The sequence below is a fragment of the Agelaius tricolor genome, unplaced genomic scaffold, assembly GCF_023055355.1.
Source record: "Agelaius tricolor isolate 1412-34295 unplaced genomic scaffold, bAgeTri1.0.p SCAF_69, whole genome shotgun sequence".
Classification (NCBI taxonomy): Eukaryota; Metazoa; Chordata; class Aves; order Passeriformes; family Icteridae; genus Agelaius; species Agelaius tricolor.
The window spans coordinates 644008-662919 of NW_027269329.1; the positions used below are offsets into that span (position 1 = coordinate 644008).

An 18912-nucleotide genomic window follows, 5' to 3' on the forward strand; every position below is an offset into this window, starting at 1 on the left:
ATCCCCGGGGGTGTCCCCTCTGTGTCCCCACGTTGGGGACGCGGCGGCTCCGGAGCGGACGGCGCGGCCAGGGCGGGTGAGTGTCCCCAGAGCTGTCCCCAGAGCTGTCCCCACGTGTGTCCCCAACCCCTGCATGCTCCAGAGCCGCTCTCACCCCTCCCTGTCCCCTCTGTCACCCGGGGGTGGCACCGGGGTCTCCAATGTGTCCCCACAGGGACAGCAGAGGGGGCGGGGGGTCCCTCTGTGCACCCTGGGGTCCCTCTGTGCCACCCCAGGGTCCCTCTGTGCACCCCTGGGTCCCTCTGTGCCACCCTGGGGTCCCTCTGTGCCACCCTGGGGTCCCTCTGTGCACCCCTGGGTCCCTCTGTGCCACCCCGGGGTCCCTCTGTGCCACCCCAGGGTCCCCTCTGTGCCACCCTGGGGTGACAGCGGTGGCACCGATGGTGGGGAGGGGTCTCTGCTGTCCCCTCTGTCCCCAGGGGTGGGCACTGGGGGGTTCTGGTGTCCCCTGGGGGTGTCAGGATGACCCAAAGTGAGAAAATGAGCCGCGAGAAAAATCTCGATTTGCACTTCAGCCTTGCCAGCCTTCCCCTCCCGCTCCCCTCCCGCTCCCTCCCCAATTTTTCATGGTTTTGGTGAATTTTGGTCACAATTTCCCCTTTTTCCCCTCACTCTGAGCCTTTCCTGCTCCTCTTGTGCAATTCCCCCAATTGGGGGCGGGGGGGGTCCCCAAATCCTCCCCAGCCCTAAAGGGGGAGAGACCCCGACCCCAAAACCAGGGGGGACCCAACCCCTGAATTCAAACAGGGGGGGGACCCCCCCATAAATTTTAGGGGGGGCCCCAACCCACCCTGAATGGGAGGAGGGGCCCCCCCTGTCCAGCCCCCTCCCCAAATTCAATGAGCACTTACCCCGGGGGGGGCTGGACCCCCCAAAATCCCCCCCGGGACCCCCTGAGGCAGAGGAAAAATGGGGTTTATGGGTTTATTCTGATTTTTGGGGGGGTTAATGGGGTTTTGTATTCAGAATTTTGGGGTGTTTTCATTGGCTTTGACCATTTCCAGCTGCTCCCCCTCCCCTTTGCCCACCCCCATTTTCCCCTTTTCCCATTTTCCCCTTTTCCAATTCCCTCCCCCAAAATCCTCCCCCCCCTTTTCTCACCCCGGGAGCACTTTGACAAATCGGGTTTTTTGGGGCTAAAACCTGAATTTTTGGGTTATTTTAGGGGTTTCTTTTACTTTTGGAAGGGGGGCGTTAGGGTTAGGCACCCCCCAAGTGCCACTGTCCCCGTTCCCCCCCCCCCAGGGCTGAGTTTCAATGAGAAAAATGAATTTTAAAAACCCTAAAAAAAAGGGATTTTCACCCATGAAAATGGTGAAAACCTGGACAAAAAATCCCAAACCCAAGTGCAATAGGGGGGGGGGGGGGGCCCGGGGGGCCGAACTCTTGGTGCTATAAATGAAATTTTGGGGGGGGGGACGGCCCTGTCACCCCCCCCGGGGGGGTCTCAGCCCCGGGGGCTGCGGGCAGTTCCCCCCCCCCCTAAAAAATGATCCTGGGCAGTTCCCACCCCCCAAAAATCGACCCCAAATCCCCTCCCGGGGGTCCTGGGCAGTTCCCACCCCCCAAAAATCGACCCCAAATCCCCTCCCGGGGGTCCTGGGCAGTTCCCACCCCCCAAAAATCGACCCCAAATCCCAAAAGTGATTCCCAGGACGGGGAAGGGGGGCAAGGTTCCCAACCCCAAAATGACCCCAAACCTTTCCCGAGCTCCTGAGCAGTTCCCACCCCCCCAAAAATGGACCCCCCCCAATCCCAAAAATGCCCCCGAGCCCCTCCTGGGATCCCAGGCAGTTCCCCCACCCCGATCCCGGAATTCCAGGGGGGAATTTGGATCCATGTCCAGCCCCCTCCTCCTCCTCCTCCTCCTCCTCTCCCCCAGCATAGGTTTATCCCTATTTTTATTATTATTATTATTATAATTATTATTATTTTTTGCTTGCCCCCCTTTTCCCCCTCTCCTGCTGCCCCCAGGGCTGTGATATCCCAGAAAATTCCCTTTTTTTATTCCCCCCCCTTCCCCTCCCAGCTCCAAACTTTGAGGATTTTTCCCGCTTTTTTTCCGGCTAGGGGTAGATCCGCTTGTGAAAATGCTTTTTTGGGGTTTCTGTTTTTGGGGGAGGGGGGGGTGTTTTTTTTTTTTGTTTTGGTTCCTCCCAAAGGCATTTCCCATTTCCCATCCCGAATTCCCACCCAAAATTCCCCCCCCCCAAATCCCGCCCCCCGTTTGCTTCCGCTCTCGCTGCCGATATAACCAGGACTCATCCGTGTATATAAAACTTGAGCTGTTTCTTGACACATTAAAAAAAAAAGAAAAAAAAACAAAAAAAAAAAGGCAAAAAAAAAGAGACAAAAAAAGGTCCAAAAAAAAAAAAAAATCCACCAAAAAAAAAAAAAAAAGGCAGAAAATAACAACAACAACAAAAAAAAAACCAACCAAACCTGTACATTGTGTAGAAAAAAAAAAAAAAAAAAAGACAAAAAAATAATGGAAAAAAAAAAACCGGCAAAAACGTCCCGGGAAGGCGCCGGGAAGGACCCGCCTGGTGTTGTGGAAGTGTCACGTCCGTGTCGTGTGACCTCGTGTGTGTGACATGAACCGTGCGAGGGGGGGGGGGGCCGGGGGGCTCCGGGCTCAGGGCCCCCGGCCCCACCCCCCAATTCTGTGCCTTTCACACGGGGCGGCACCGGGACCCCCGGGGGGGCCCAGATCCCTGTTCCTGTATTTGCACTGTTTTTATTCTGGATTGGCTTCCCCACAATACACGGCTCCAACGACCCCGGCTGCGCCTCTTCCTGCGCCCAGGAACCCCGAGGGGAGGGGAAGGGGGGGGGAATTTGGGGAGGGGGCGAGGGGGGTGAGACCGGGGGGGGGTTGGACCCAAAATCCCAGCATTTCAGCCCCAAAATCCCAGCATTTCAGCCCGAAAATCCCAGCATTTCAGCCCGAAAATCCCAGCATTTCAGCCCGAAAATTCCAGGATTTCAGCCCCAAAATCCCAGCATTTCAGCCCGAAAATCCGTGATTTTAGCCCGAAATTCCAGGATTTCAGTCCAAAATTCCAGGATTTTAGCAAAAAAAAATTCCCGGATTTTAGCCCGAAATTCCAGATTTTAGCAAAAAAAAATTCCAGGATTTCAGCCTGAGGTTCTGTAATTTTAGCCCGAAATTCCAGGATTTTAGCAAAAAAAAAATCCAGGATTTCAGCTCCAAAAATCCATGATTTTAGCCCGAAATTCCAGGATTTTAGTCCGAAATTCCAGCATTTTAGCAAAAAATAATCCCAGCATTTCAGCCCGAAAATCCGTGATTTTAGCCCAAAATTCCAGGATTTTAGCAAAAAAAAAATTCCAGTATTTTAGCCCGAAAATCCGTGCTTTTAGCCCGAAATTGCAGCATTTTAGCAAAAAAAAAATTCCAGGATTTCAACCTGAAAATCCATGATTTTAGCCCAAAAATCCGTGCTTTTAGCCCGAAATTGCAGCATTTTAGCAAAAAAAAAAATTCCAGGATTTCAACCCGAAAATCCATGATTTTAGCCCAAAAATCCATGATTTTAGCCCGAAATTCCAGGATTTTAGCAAAAAAAAAAAATTCAGGGTTTCAGCCCTGAAAATTCCAGGATTTCAGCCCAAAAATCCAGGATTTTAGGTCGAAATTCCAGGATTTTAGCAAAAAATAATTTCAGGATTTCAGCCCGAAATTCCATGATTTTAGCCTGAAATTCCAGGATTTTAGCAAAAAAAAAAAAAAAAAAAAAAAATCCAGGGTTCCAGCCCCAAAAACTCCAGGATTTCTGCCAAAAACATTCCCGGATTTCAGCCTGAAAAATCCATTATTTCAGCCCAAAATTCCAGCATTTTAGCAAAAATATCCAAGGTTTCAGCCCCAAAATTCCAGGATTACAGGAAAAAAAAATTCAGGATTTCAGCCTGAAATTTCAGGATTTCCGCCCAACAATCCTTTATTTTAGCCCGGAATTCCAGGATTTCAGCCCAAAAGTTCCAGCATTTCAGCCCAAAAATCCAGGATTTCTGCCCCAAAAATCCCAGGATTTCAGCCCAAACCATTGGGTTCTGCTCTTGGTAAAATTTCCAGGATTTCAGCCCAAAATTCCAGCATTTCAGCCCGAACCATTGGGTTTCACTCCCAGTTTTCAGGATTTCACACCGAGGTTTTTTTATTTCCTGGCCAAATTTGGGGATTTCAGTAAAATTTCCAGGATTTCAGCCCAGCTCGAGTTTCAGAAAAAAAAAGAGGATTTTAGGCCCAATTTCAGTCCAGAATTGTGGGGTTTTGGTCCCAGTTTCCAGCATTTTAGGCCCAATTTCTGTGTTTGGAATTCTGATCCCAATCTGCAGAATTTCAGTGCCCGGTTCCTGGATTCAGCCCCAAAATTGCCGAATTTAATCCCCATTTTTGGGCTTTCAGCCCCATCTGCAGGATTTTCATTCCCATTTCCATCTTTCAGGCACCATTTTGGGGATTTTGGCCCCTGATCCGTCAGGTTTGGTCCAAATTTGGACGATTTCAGCCCAAATTTGCAGGATTTGAGACCCCAGTTTCTGTCCTGGGGCGGGGGTGGGTGAAAATGGGGCTTTTTTTGCACAAATTTTAGGGATTTTCCCCATTTTTCCCTCTTCTCCATCGGGTTTGAGCTCGGGGCTGATGGCAAAGTGTGGGAGGGGGTGAGGGTGAGGATCCCCCAATTTTTGGAGAAAGGCTTAAAAATAAAATGAATTAAAACTTCAGCCTTTTGTAACAATTATTTAATTAAGAGAAGAATCATTTGCTGGGGTGGCAAATTAGGGGGGGGGACCCCAAATCCAGGTGAGGCCCCCCCAAAAAAACCCCCAGGACATGGGGACACAAATTTCGGTGTCCCTGTCCCCGATTTGGGGGTGACAGGGACCAGATTTGCTACAAAAGGAGTTTTATTTGCTAAAAAAAGACCCCAAAATGGGGAATTTTGTGTACAAAGAGCCCCCGGGGTGGGGGGGAAGGCACCGGTGGCTGGGGGGGGGACAGGGAGGGGACAGGGACGGGACAGGGACCCCCGAGAGGGGACAGGGACCCCCGAGAGGGGACAGGGACGGATTTTGGGACCTCCAGGATGGATTTTGGGGCCCCAAAAATGGATTTTGGGACCCTCGGGATGGATTTTGGGACCCCAAAAATGGATACGGGGATCCCTGGACGGACACAGGGACCCCAGAAATGGATACGGGGACCCGAAAATGGACACGGGGACCCCCAAAAATGGATACGGGGACCCCAAAATGGACACAGGGACCCCTGGGACGGACACGGGAACCCCAGAAATGGAGACGGGGACCCCCAAAATTGACAATGGGACCCAAAAATGGACACGGGGACCCCAAAATGGACACGGGGATCCCAGAAATGGAGATGGGGACCCCCAAAATTGACAATGGGACCCAAAAATGGACACGGGAACTCCCGGGAGGGACACGGGGAGCCCCAAAAATGGACACGGGGACCCCAGAAATGGAGATAGGGACCCCAGAAACGGACACGGGGACCCCAGAAATGGACACGGAGACCCTCAAAATGGACACGGGGATCCCCAAAATTGACAATGGGACCCCAGAATGGACACGGGGACCCCCGGGACAGACACGGGAGCCCCGCCCCGCGGCTCAGATCCGGATCCGGCCGTCCTGGAGGCGCTGCCAGCGCTCGGGGTCCAGCGGGACGAAGGCTCGGGCGGCCTCGTCCAGCACGAACAGCGGCTCCGGCACCCGCGCGGGGTCGCAGCCGTCCCGCGCCAGCCGCACCTTCTGCTGCTTGAAGGTCTCGGTCATGTCCAGCCCCTCCTGGGGACAGCGGCGGCGCTGGGACCCTCCCTTGGGGACCCCTGGGCACGGCCCGGGATCCCCGAGCACCCCCTGGGACCCCCAAGGAGCCCTGAGCACATCCCGAGCACCCTCGGGACCCCTCACGCACTTCCTGGGATTGCTGAGCACCACCCGGGACCCCTGAGCACCCCCTGAGCACCCCCAGGACCCCCGAGCACCCCCCGAGCACCACCCGGGACCCCTGGGACCCCCAAGGAGCCCCGAGCACATCCCGAGCACCCTCGGGACCCCTCAAGCACTTCCTGGGATTGCTGAGCACCACCCGGGACCCCTGGGACCCCCGAGCACCCCCCGAGCACCCCCAGGACCCCCGAGCACCCCCCAGAACCCTTGAGCATCCCCCAGGACCCCCGGTACCCTCAGAGCACCCCCCAAGCACCCCCTGGTCCCCTCCCAGGACCCCCCAGGACCCTCCGGGACCCCCCAGGACCCCCCGGTCCCCCGGTACCCGCAGCCGCAGGAATCGGGGCCGTGCGTAGGGCGGCAGGAGCTGCTCCAGGTGCCGGTAGAGCCCGGGGCCGTCCAGGGAGCGCCCGGGGCGGAGAACGAGAGCGGCCATCCCGGCCCGGCCCTCGTGTCCTGGAGAGGAGGGGACATCGGGGACACCGGGGACATTTGGGGACATTTGGGGACATTGGGGATACTGGGGACACTGGGGACATTGGGGACATTTGGGGACATTGGGGACATTGGGGACATTGGGGACATTGGGGACATTTGGGGACATTGGGGACATTTGGGGACATTTGGGACATTGGGGACATTGGAGACATTTGGGGACATTGGGGGACATTGGCGGACATTGGGGACATTTGGGGACATTTGGGGACACTGGGGACACTGCAGGGATGGGGTGGCGGCCGTACCTGGCACGGTGACCCCATAGACGGTGGCGTCCTGCAGGGACTCGTGGGCCAGCAGCGCCTCGGTCACCTCAGTGGTGGCCACGTTCTCACCTTTCCACCTGGGGGAGACCAGGTAGAGACCCCCCCCCAAACCCCAAAAAATGTTTAATGGGGACCCCCCAAGCACCCCCCGAGCACCCCCCGGGACCCCCCAGAACATTCCACAGGGCTGAGATCCCCTGGGCATGCAAGGAGGGGGCTCTGGGGGTGTCCCCATTGTGAGGGGGCGGCTCTGGGGGTGTCCCTGTCCCACAGGGGGCTCTGGGGGTGTCCCCATCGTGGGGAGGGGGCTCTGGGGTGTCCCTGCCCCAGGGGAGGGGTCTTTGGGGGGTGTCCCCATCCTGGAGGGTGTCCCTGGGGGTGTCCCCAATCCCTGGGGCTGTCCTTGGGGGTGTCCCTGTCCCACAGGGGGCTCTGGGGGTGTCCCTGTCCCACAGGGGGCTCTGGGGGTGTCCCCATCGTGGGGAGGGGGCTCTGGGGTGTCCCTGCCCCAGGGGAGGGGTCTTTGGGGGTGTCCCCATTGTGAGGGGCGGCTCTGGGGGTGTCCCTGTCCCACAGGGGGCTCTGGGGGTGTCCCCATCCTGGAGGGTGTCCCTGGGGGTGTCCCCATCCCGGGGAGCTCTGGGGCTGTCCCTGGGGGTCTCCCCAATCCCTGGGGCTGTCCCTGGGGGTGTCCCTGTCCCACAGGGGGCTCTGGGGGTCTCCCCATCCTGAGGGTGTCCCTGGGGGTGTCCCCATTCTGGGAAGGGCTCTGGGGCTGTCCCTGGGGGTCTCCTCATCCCAGGGGGGCTCTGGGGGTGTCCCCGGGGGTCTCCCCAGTCCCTGGGGGTGTCCCTGTCCCACAGGGGGCTCTGGGGTCTCCCCATCCCAGGGAGCTCTGGGGCTGTCCCCGGGGGTCTCCCCAATCCCTGGGGGTGTCCCCGGGGGTCTCTCCATCCTGGGGGTGTCTCTGGGGCTGTCCCTGGGGGTCTCCCCAATCCCTGGGGGTGTCCCTGGGGGTGTCCCCAATCCCTGGGGGTGTCCCTGGGGGTGTCCCCACCCCAGGGTGTCCCGGGCACCTGAAGGTGTCCCCGGTGCGGTCCCGGAAGCGCACGAACTGCTCCCGGTCCTGCTCCACCAGGTCCCCGGTGTTGAAGAATTCGTCGCCGTCGGCGAAAACCCCGCGGAGCAATTTCTGCTCCGAGAGCTCCCGGCTGCCCGCGTAGCCCAGGAACGGCGTCCTGGGGGTCACCGGCGCGATCAGGAGCCCCGTCTCACCTGAGACACCAAATTTAAGGAATTCAGAGAATTTGGAGTTAATTAAAACAGCCCAGGAACGGCTATTTTAATTATTTTAACCGGGGCTCACTGGGGTGATCAGCAGCCCCGTGTCACCTGAGGGAATGGGGACAGGGATGGGGACAGTGAGCCAAACCTTCAAGGAATTTAAAGATTTTAGAGAATTTAAGAGATTTTAAGGAATTTAAGATATTTTAGAGGAGCTGAGATTTTAGCTTTATTTGAGTTAATTAAAATGGCCCAGAACTGCATCCAGGAAGCCACAGCGGCCCCGTCTCACCTGTGGGGATGGGGACGGTGAGGAGAAAAATTTAAGGAATGTAGAGATTTTAAGGAATGTAGAGATTTTAAGGGATTTAGAGATTTTAAGGAATGTAGAGATTTTAAGGAATGTAGAGATTTTAAGGAATGTAGAGATTTTTAGAGGAGCTGAGATTTTAGAGATAAGTTTATTGGAGTTAATTAAAATAAGGGCGTCACCGGGGCCCTGTCTCACCTGAGGGGATGGTGAAACACAAATTTTAAGGGATTTAGAGGATTTTGGGGGGAGTTATCCTGCAGTAAACATTGGCTTTCTAACTCTAAACTGCCAGAGCGTTTGGCTGTCAGTTCCAGCTCAAGATCCACCGTTGTTGGAATAAACCACGGCGCCCCCGGCGCCCCCGGTGCCCCCGCTCCTCACCCGTCCTGGCGCGGATGCAGCGCCCGTTCCGGTCCCGCTCTGGAGCTCCGGCAGCGACGTCGTAGCGAACAACCTCGAACGGGGAGAAGAGCTGGGGACAGGGGCAGGGGGGGCAGCACCGGTCGGGAAATCAGAATTTTGGGAGGTTGTGGCCGAAGCAATGAGAGCTCGGGTTTGAATTTTGGGGAGGTCAGTGAGGAGTGGTTGGTTCTGGTGGTTGGTTCATGAAAAAGTGGATTTGAGGGGGACTGGGATCACGAAAATGAAAATTAATACAAATAAAATTCAAATGTAAGTAAAAATGGAAATGAAATAAATATAAATTGTAATAGTTATTTTTATTATATATAAATATAATATAATTTTTTATATAAATTATATTTAAATTATAGAAATTTAAATTATCTAGATATTAATAAATAATTATTGATTAATTGTTAACTAACCTTAGTAATGAGGTTAATTAATAAATATGTCATGAAATAGATAATTAAATAGTTATTATTTATTAATAACGAATTAGGTTAATTAATTATTAATTAATGTAAAAGAATAAACTTTTTTCCTTTATTCCTAACCTAAATATTATATATATATTATATATATGTATAAAATTAATACTACATATATATATAGTATTAATTTTAGGTTTTATATATATTGTATATACATATATGTATATATAATATAAAAATGTATGTATAATATACATATGCATATATAATATACAAATGCATATATAATATACATGTTTATATAATATAATATGTATATCTCATATACATATGTATATAATATATAAATATCAATACATAATGAATTATTAATTAATAAGTTAAATAACCTTAGTAATAAGGTTACTTAATAATTATGTCATTAAATAGATAAATAAGAATTGTTAATAACTAATAATAATGTTAATTAAGTATTAATTACTGTAAATTAATAAACTTTTTTTTCCTTGATTCCCAACCTACACCCTACTTTATTTCTAGTCGCATCTCACAACAAAAAATATACAAATATATTTATATATTTACTTTAAAAAAAATTAAACCTTTCCCCAACCGTATTTTCCCGCAGACCTTGTAGATGAAGCTGCATCGGCCCACGGCGCCGGGGGTGCCGGTGTAGTTGAACAGGGTCACGTTGCCCTCGCTCATCCCGTAGGTCTCCACGATCCGCACGGGCCCGAAGCGCCGCTGGAAGCTCCGCCACACGTCGGGCCGGAGCCCGCTGCCCACGGCCAGCCGGAGCCCGTGCTGCCGCTCCCCGGGGCGCTGCGGGGCCGCCGTCAGCTGGGGGGGACCGCGGGACACCCCCGGGACAGCCCCGGGACCCTTCCCCAGCCCGGGGCCGCCGTCAGCTCGGGGGGACCCCCGGGACCCTCCCCAGCCCAGCCCGAGGCCACCGTCAGCTCGGGGGGACCCCCGGGACACCCCTCGGGACAGCCCCGGGACCCCTCCCCACCGCGGGGCCGCCGTCAGCTCGGGGGGACCCCCGGGACAGCCCCGGGACAGCCCCAGGGCCCTCCCCAGCCCGGGATCCCCCCCAGCTCCGGGGAACCCTCAGGGATCCCCCCCAGCTCCGGGAGAGCCCCCCAGGACCCCCCAGCTCCAGGGCCGCCGTCAGCTCTGGGGGAGCCCCTGGGACCCCCCAGCTCCGGGAACCCCCCCAGCCCGGCCTGGGGCCACCCTCAGCTCTGGGGGAGCCTCCAAGGCCCCTTCCCCGGCCCGAGACCCCCCCCCCATCTCCGGGAGAGGCCCCGGGACCCCCCCCCAGCTCTGGGAGAGGCCCCGGGACCCCCGCGCCGCCCCCGCCCTACCTGGGGCTGGTTCACCAGGTACCGGCAGAGCTCCCCGATGTACTGGAACACCGTGACGCCCTCGGCGCGGCAATCCTCCCAAAAGTGGCTGGCCGAGAACTTCTCCTTCAGCACACACGTGGCTCCTGCGGCATGGGAACGGGGCAGGGGGGGGGATCAGCCCCAAAACACCCCCCAAAGCAGCCCCGGGACCCCCGTCCCCGCTCACCGATGCCCAGGCAGCCCACGATGCCCAGCAGGGACCCGGCCATGTGGTAGAGGGGCAGCGCCAGGTACACCACGTCCTTGCTGGAGGCTCCCACCAGCTCGTAGAAGCTCAGGCACATGACGGCCTTGAGGTGGGACACGCGGGCGGCTTTGGGGAGGCCTGGGAGGGGAAAACAAGAATTGAGCCCCCCCTCGGCTCAGCCTGAGCCCCCCCATCCCGGTTCCCGGTTCCCGGTGCCGGCCGCACCGGTGGTGCCCGAGGTGAAGATGTAGAGGCAGGTGTCGTTCATGTCCTCGGGCTCCCAAACCTCCTCGGGCTGCAGCTCCTCGGAGGCCGCGTCCAGCAGCTCCTGCAGCGCCACGACGCCCTCCGGGTACGGCCCCGCTCCCAGCACCCACACGGCGACCCCGTCCTCCCGCAGGCTGGGCAGGAGCGGCTCCACCGAGCCGAACAGGTCTGGGGGGGACGGAACCGTGTGGGGACCGCCCGGCTGGCCCCGGGGCCACCACCGTATCCCCGGGGCCACCACCCCATCCCCAGTGCCACCACCCCATCCCCGGGGCCACCACCCCATCCTCAGTGCCACCACCCCATCCCCGGGGCCACCACCCCATCCCCAGTGCCATCCCCGGGGCCACCACCGCATCCCCGGGGCCACCACCGCATCCCCAGTGCCATCCCCAGTGCCACCACCCCATCCTCAGTGCCACCACCGCATCCCTGGGGCCACCACCGCATCCCCAGTGCCACCACCCCATCCTCGGGGCCACCACCCCATCCTCAGTGCCACCACCCCATCCCCGGGGCCACCACCCCATCCCCGGTGCCACCCACTCCTTGTCCCCTTCGTCCCCGTTCTTTACTCCCCTGGTCCCACTCCGGTTCCCGGTCCTCTCATCCCCCGGTATCCCGGCTCTGTCCCCGTTATACCCCGGGATCCTCGCACTCCGTGGTCCCCCCGTTATACCTCGGTCCCCCCCGGTTTTCCCGGTGCCTTTCCCCCTCCGTTCCTCGGTCCCCTCCCGGTCCCCCCGTTATCCCTCGGTCCCCCCGGTGTCTCCCTCGCTTCCTCCGGGCCCTTTTCCCCGCACGTTTCCCGCTGTCCCCCCGCTATCCCCCGGTGTCCCCGGTTCTCACCGTCCGCCACCAGCAGCGCCCTCGCCCCGCAGCCTCTCAGGCAGTGCCGGAGCCCCGCGGGGCGCAGCGCCGTGCCCAGGAAGGCCGGGCGGGCTCCGAGCGCCGCCAGCCCGAACCAGCCCCACACGAATCGGGGCTCGTTGCCCACCAGGAGCCCCACGGTGTCCCCGGGCCGCGGCGGGGCCCGCAGCGCCCGCAGCGCGTTCGCCACCCGCGCCACGCTCCGCGCCGCCCGCCCCAGCGGCTCCGCTCCGTGCCGGCCCCGCAGGAACGGCCGAGCCGGGGCCGCCCGGGCCGCCCGCAGGAACCGGGAGGCCACGCAGCCCCCGGGGCCGCCCCGCGCCCGCCGCCGCACCCGCAGCGCCCGCAGCGCGAACGCCAGGTCGGCCCAGAGGTGCGGCCGGAGCAGCCGCTGCAGCGCCAGCAGCGCCCCCAGAGCCGCCAGCAGCGCCCCCAGAGCGGGGCCGGGAGCCCCCGGGAGCCCCCCCAGAGCCAGCGCCCCCAGGAGCCCCCCCAGGAGCCCCCCCAGAGCCCCCAGCGCCCCCAGCGCCGCCGCCAGCGCCATCGCCCGCGCCCGCCTCGGGGGCGGGGCGGACACGCCCACCCTGGCCACGCCCACTGACCGCGCCCACTCTGGACGCGCCCGGTCTGAGCCCACCCCCCCCATTCCCGACCCCTCTGCCAAGCCCAACCCCGCCCCCCACACCGCGTCACCTCTGTCCCCTCCTCAATGTCCCCTCCTCAGTGTCCCCTCCCCATTGTCCCCTCCTCAATGTCCCCTCCTCAATGTCCCCCTCCTGTCTGTCCCCCCCTCTGTCCCCTCTCTTCCCCCCCCATCGTCACCCCGCCCATTGTCCCCCCTGTCCCCTCCCCTGGTCCCTCTGTCCCACCCCCATTGTCACCTCCCCATTTTCCCCTCCCCTCTGTCCCCTCCTCATTGTCCCCTCTGTCCCCCCAATTGTCCCCTCTGTCCCCCTTTCTGTCCCCCCCCCATTTTCCCCATTGTCCCCTCCCCTGGTCCTCCCTCCCCATTGTCCCCTCCCCACTCTCTCCTGTCCCCTCCCATTGTCGCCTCTGTCCCTCCCCTGTCCCCCTCCGGGGCCTCCCCGCTCCCTCCGTGTCCCAGATTCCCCCTGTCCCGGGGGGGGCCTGGCAGTGTCACCATTGGGGGCTGGCAGTGTCACCATTGCTGGGGGGGGCTGTGACAGTGTCACCACTGGGGGCTGGCAGTGTCACCATTGGGGGCTGGCAGTGTCACTTCCCCGTGGTGCCACCGAGTCCCATCCATGTCACCCCTTTTAGGGGAAAGGGACACACGACCCCCGCCGCCCGCCGTGTCACAAATCGGGGCCGTTCGGTACAAAACAGGAAAGTTTTTATTGCTGCTTTTCTTAAAAACACTTAAAAACGCTCCGGGGGCGGGGCAGGACCCCTCCCCAAATGCTGCCCCCCCCCAGCCCAGGACCCCCCAACTCCCCCTCCCCAAATCATCCTGGAGCAGCCACTCGGTTCCACCCTTTATTTACATTTCTGGAGGAAAATGGGGCTGGGGGTGCCCCCCTTTGTCCCCTGAGGGGGGGTCCCACCAACAATGGGGGGGTCCTGGGGTGGGGGGGGGGGCAGCGCGACCCCTCCCCAGGTGGTGAAAAGGGAGGGGAGGGGGGGTAAGGGAGTGACGGGGACCCCGAGCTTGGGGATTTGCTGGCACCGGTCTGGGGGGTCCTGGGGGGTTCCCCATGGAAAGGGGGGTCCCGAGGGGTTCCCCATAACAGGGTAGGTCCTGGGGGGGGTCCTCATGGTGGGGAGGGTCCCGGGGGGGGTCCCCATGGTGGGGAGGGTCCCGGGGGGGTCCCCATTGTAGGAGTGACAGGGGGTGGCATGGTCGGGATGGACGGAGACGAGAAATCCCTGCAGGCTGGGCCTGGGATTTGGGGTCCATTGCAAAGGGCCTGGGGCAGGGCCCTGCTGGGATTTGGGGTTTATTGTACAGGGCCTGGGTGCAGGGGATTTTTGGGATTTGGGGTTTATTGCACAGGGCCTGGGTGCAGGGGATTTTTGGGATTTGGGATTCATTGCACAGGGCCTGGGTGCAGGGGATTTTTGGGATTTGGGGTTATTGCAAAAGGCCTGGGGCAGGGCCCTGCTGGGATTTGGGGTTTATTGCACAGGGCCTGGGTGCAGGGGATTTTTGGGATTTGGGGTTCATTGCACAGGGCCTGGGTGCAGGGCCCTGCTGGGATTTGGGGTTTATTGCAAAGGGCCTGGGTGCAGGGGCCTTTTGGGATTTGGGGTTTTTGCAAAGGGCCTGGGTGCAGGGGATTTTTGGGATTTGGGGTTTTTGCAAAGGGCCTGGGTGCAGGGGCCTGCTGGAGCTGCCAGGCACAGCTGGAGCAGGACTGAGAGAAGAGAGGGGCAGAGAGGATGAGAGGGTGAGAGAGCATAAGAAGGTAAAAGGGATAAGAGCTAAGAGACAAGAGCATAGAAAGAGCTACGACAGCAAAGTTCCCATTACAATACAATAAATCTTCTTCTGTGCTGAATATTCTGATTCTCACTCACCAAACCAGTCCAATACACAAATCCTACAGCATTTCCATACAGCCTATAAGAATCACTACATTACCACACTGTGTTACATTTTAAATCCTAAAAACTCCTCTTTGGGCCCCTTCTGCTGCGCTGGCAGGGTCTGCTCTGACCCTTGGACCTGTAAGCAGAGGGATTGTTCCATCAAAAGGGGATTTACCTTCAGCAGCCACAGCGTTGTTTTCCTGTTGTTCAGTAACTGAGGGATCTCAGAGCTTGCTTTCATTTCAAACTCACTCATAGTTTCCATATTCTCAAAATCTTTTGCCAGACAATCATATTGATAAGGCTTTCCTGTTTCATTTCACCCCCAAAACCCTGAAATTTTGGTTCAAAACCCCCAAAATTCAAATGAAAAAAAAAAAATCAAAATTTCACCTCAAAACCACCTAAATCTGAATTTTAAAAAATCAAAATTTTACAGGTAAAGCTTCTGCTTGTGCCGCCTGTGCAGCTATAAGAGCCCTTTCAATTTTTTTCTCCTAGAGCTTTTCCAAGTTCATTTGCCTGGATAATTGCCACTTGCTGTGGACTCCCAGTTTTGTTACATCGATCATTTCAGGCACTGTGGGTTTTTCTTTTCCCAGGGCTTTGATAACTCTTTTACATTCTGCATTTCCATTATTTTCAATGATATCTCATATCATTATTGGGTGAGCTGTATCATCACCACATTGTCTTTCTGCTCCTTGCATTACCTGGTCCACAGATGTGGCAAATGGTTCAGAGGAGTCTTGGCTAATCGGATTATAGGCTTTTTTCAAAACTTCCTGCAGGCCGAATTTGCAAAAATGCACGTAATTTATGATTGGCTTTTTGCAAATATTCAAATGAATGTTAGATGTGTTGTGTTAGAAAGTGATGCTGTTTTCATTCTCTTAAGTAGTGTGTTAAATAGAGTTTTAGGTTATAAAAATAGCAGCCACAGGACACCTGAATCTTTCAGAGAAAAAGAATTTATTGCTCCCTTATCAGGAGAAACGAACTTCTTCCCACTTCAAAGGCGCTGTCAGGATTCGGAGGAAGAAATTGATGATGAGCAGACAGAATCCTGTGTTTGAATGGAATTTATGCATCATGTATGAGGTGTATGAACATGCAATAGGTTATTGTTTTTAAGGGTTAACCCTTTGTTAACGTGGGGCCTTTTTCAGGCTCGTGCTGCCCAGAAAAAGGTACCCGGACGTCCGTAACTCTTTGTATTTATTGTCTCATATTGTCCTAATCAAAATTGTCCAAATTATTATTACTCCAATTGTATCACTATTTTTATAACCATTTTGTCACTGTGAAACTTTTAACATTTTAAAAACCAAGTGATTGGCGTTTTTCACACTGAATTTGCAAAAAGAGCCATCTTTTTAATGTCACCTGACGCTGTTCTGGGTAAATTCACTCGGTTTTCATTCTGATCATCAGGAGGGTCACCAGGCAGCTCAGACACGACAAGGGTATGAAGATCTGCATCGGTACTTTGTCTATAAGTGGCTTGTACCCCTGTGAGCAGTCTTAATTTCCCACAGCATACATTGAGAGTCTGTGAGAATTACACCAGCAGGATTTTTACAGCCATTTGGTGTCTGTCTGTCCTTCCAGGGTGCTTTTCAGCAGCTGCTTAAAATATGGGCAGCAGATGCCACCGTCCCTTATTGCTTCTCGCAATTCTTTTATCTCATGTGGCGGGACAGCCACCCGTGTTCTGGGACCACCGCCCCGCTGGCTGAATGGCACAGGCATTGCTAAAGGATTTGGACTTTATTCCTTGCAAATCTGGCCTCTGACTTCATCCCAGTCTCTTAGTTGAAAATTATCAAAAGATTTCAGTGAGTTTTCTAATTTGGGATTAATGCTGGCCAATTTTCAGGGTTTAGTGTGTCTGATTTTGGGTCGAGAAATCTGTCCCAAACACTGGGGGGGGGGGGGGGAATCTGGAGCTATTTGGGAACAGTTCTTTTTCGAAATTTTTTTTTATTGTTGGGATCAAAGGGTCGGCATTTGCAGGGGCGAAATAATTCTCCGTCTGTCCTGTATTTATTAAAGCAGCTGTCACATTCCAGCCTCGTTGCCCGGTTTGTGTGCGGACGAATCGTGACACAAAGTAGTCCCGCTGGGTGCTAGGGGTGCGGAAGGCGAAAACGCGGAGGGATATCAGGTGTCGGTTGTGCAGGGTCGCGCGCGCTGCGGAGGGATCTCTCGGTGATGCGGCCGAGAGAGGTCCGGCAGAGCGAGGAACGCGGAAGGATACACGCGCGGCGCTGCAGTTTTCGCCTGCTGCGGTGCCGTGTACGGACCCGGTGGCGGCGGAAGCGCCGTGCCAGGGCACAGGGATGCCGGCTGTGGCCGGACAGCGGCACGCAGCGGCTCGGAACCGGGACCGGGCTGTGCCAAAGCGGCGGCCAAAGCAGTGGGGGGTGGCGGCGGAGCAGCGCCGTGGTTGGATGAGGCGGCGCGGAGTGATATTGATGGTGCAGGGTTGTAGCAACTGCGCATGCGTGGGTTACGTCACTAGGGCAGTCATCATGGCGGGCGGGCGCGGGGCTGCGGCTGTGGAAAGGAACGCCGGGACCCCCGTGGTTGCAGGAGGCGGCGGAGCCGCGCCATCCGGCAGCTCTGAAGCGGGGGGCCGCGCTGGGGAAGGCGCGGCTCCGCCCGCCATGGAGCGGCGGCGGCAGGAGCGGGAAAGCGACCACGGGCGGCGGCGGGGCGGCCTCGTCAGCGGGAGATGATGCCGGGAGGCGGGAGGAGCGGCGTGGAGGCGGCGGGGGGGCCGCGGCGTGCAGCCGCTGGGGGCTGCGGTGGCTGCCGGCCCGGCGGGCAGGGGCGGCGCGGACGGGAGGCTGGGCTGGAGCGGCGGCAGGCACGGCAGAGGCGGGGCTGGAGCGGCGGCAGGCACGGCAGAGGCGGCGCTGGAGCGGCGGCAGGCACGGGCGGGCTGCAGCCACCGGTGCGGACGCCGCGGCGCCGGCACGGGCGGGCTGGGCGGGCCGGGGCGCTCCGGTCCCAGCGCAAGCGGTGTCGTGCCGGGGCCGGGGGATTGCGCCGGAACGCCGGCAGGGACGGGGTCAGCCGGGGGCGTTTGCACTGCCGCGGGGTCCGTGGGCAGCTCGGGGTGTGCGGCGTGCACTGGAACGCCGGGGGGGGGGTGGGGGGGGGGGGGCAGAGCTTCCCGCGGCAACGTCCGCAGGGGGCGCAGCGCGGCCGCGCCAGGAGCGCTCGGCACCGCAGATCCGGGAGCCGCAGGGAACTGCAGCGATGCAGCAGCAGCGACGGGACCTGGGCCAGCACCGGCCCCGCTGTGTCGGCAAAGGGGGCGAGGGGGACGTGGGGGGGGCGGGAGCGGCCGCACTCGCGGGGAATGGGGGGGGGGGGGGGGAAGCGGCGGCGGCAGGAGGGGGCGGGGCCGGTGACGCCGGTGGGCGGGATTGAGGGGCGGGGCCCGGGACAGCCGGGACCGACGGGATGGCGAAGGCGGGGATGGCGGCAGCGGTGGGAGGGGCCGGGGGTTGGCCGGGGCCGGGGGGGGCGGGTGTCGGGACCGCGAGGGCGGGGAGCGGGGCGGCAGGGGCGAGCAGGACCGCGGGTACCGGAGCGGCGGCGTCCGACGGGGAAATGGGGGGCGTGTCCGGCTGGAGACTCGCGGCGGCGAGGGGCGGAGTCGCAGGAGGGGCGGAGCTCGGCGTGGCAGCTGCGGGGGGCACCCCCCGTGCGGCAAACACAGCTCAAGCAGCGCCCGGCAAGCTGGGAGCAGCTCCCCGGCAGCCAAATCCCGGCGGGAGATGCTATTAAAGTGCTTTATACAAACTGTGTCCAAAGGTCTGGTAAACAGAGCTGAACGGTCAGCATTGGAAAAATACAATAAAGTTCATTCTAAGAGGATTTTTGGCTCCTGTTTCAGTAACTGACTTGGCATGGACTTTAGAAAGGCTTTAGTTGCTTATAGAGATCTCTGTCGTGGGCAGAGTGAGTTTGTCCCGTTATTAGACCGGTGTGTCACCAGCCTCGATGGTGCAGAAGCAGCGTCCTCGACCAGAGCCTTACAGCACTGCCGTTTACCACAGTCGGGCTTTACAGCCCCTTTTACGGCAGTCGGGCTTTACAGCCCCTTTTACGACAGTCGCGCTTTACGGCCCTTTTACGACAGTTTTGCTTTACGGCACCTTTTACGACAGTCGCGCTTTACGGCCCCTTTTACGACATCCGCGCTTTACGGCAGTTTTGCGACAGTCGCGCTTTACGGCAGCTTTTACGACATCCGCGCTTTACGACACCTTTTACGACAGTCGCGCTTTACGGCACCTTTTACGGCATCTGCGCTTTACGGCACCTTTTACGACAGTCGCGCTTTACGGCA

At 57.7% G+C, this 18912-nt stretch overlaps 1 protein-coding gene and 1 long non-coding RNA gene across 6 annotated transcripts; one reads left to right on the forward strand and one right to left on the reverse strand.

Moving 5' to 3' along the window:
• Nucleotides 1–3592: 3592 nt before the first annotated feature.
• Nucleotides 3593–4812, forward strand: LOC139585112 (uncharacterized). 2 transcript variants are annotated; one of them, XR_011676929.1, is made up of 2 exons: nt 3593–3712; nt 3779–4812. It is a non-coding gene; the product is annotated as an uncharacterized lncRNA (long non-coding RNA). The 2 variants fall into 2 exon arrangements; XR_011676930.1 differs by having other exon boundaries at nt 3594–3712; nt 3906–4812.
• A 3-nt stretch (nt 4813–4815) lies between these two features.
• SLC27A3 (solute carrier family 27 member 3) lies at nt 4816–12555 on the reverse strand. 4 transcript variants are annotated; one of them, XR_011676924.1, is made up of 11 exons: nt 11976–12555; nt 11085–11294; nt 10839–10997; nt 10631–10755; nt 9891–10085; nt 8806–8896; nt 7904–8102; nt 6807–6904; nt 6389–6519; nt 5668–5898; nt 4816–5626 (listed from the first exon to the last, which is right to left on the reverse strand). XR_011676924.1 is itself a non-coding variant. In XM_071417508.1 (10 exons), the coding sequence occupies exons 1-10, from the start codon at nt 12538–12540 to the stop codon at nt 5722–5724; spliced, it is 1950 nt and encodes a 649-aa protein (XP_071273609.1). In that variant the 5' UTR covers nt 12541–12555; the 3' UTR covers nt 4816–5721. The 4 variants fall into 4 exon arrangements, 1 of the variants encoding a protein (XP_071273609.1); XR_011676925.1 differs by having other exon boundaries at nt 4816–5356; nt 5418–5898; XR_011676926.1 differs by having other exon boundaries at nt 4816–5167; nt 5210–5898.
• Nucleotides 12556–18912: the final 6357 nt, after the last annotated feature.

Coding starts and splice junctions, on each gene's coding strand:
- SLC27A3 (XM_071417508.1), bottom strand. CDS start 12,540: ATGGCGCTGGCGGCGGCGCTGGGGGCGCTGGGGGCTCTGGGGGGGCTC. Junction 10,998..11,084: donor CTTCACCTCGGGCACCACCG/GTGCGGCCGGCA, acceptor TTCCCCTCCCAG/GCCTCCCCAAAGCCGCCCGC. Junction 10,756..10,838: donor CGTGGGCTGCCTGGGCATCG/GTGAGCGGGGAC, acceptor CCCATGCCGCAG/GAGCCACGTGTGTGCTGAAG.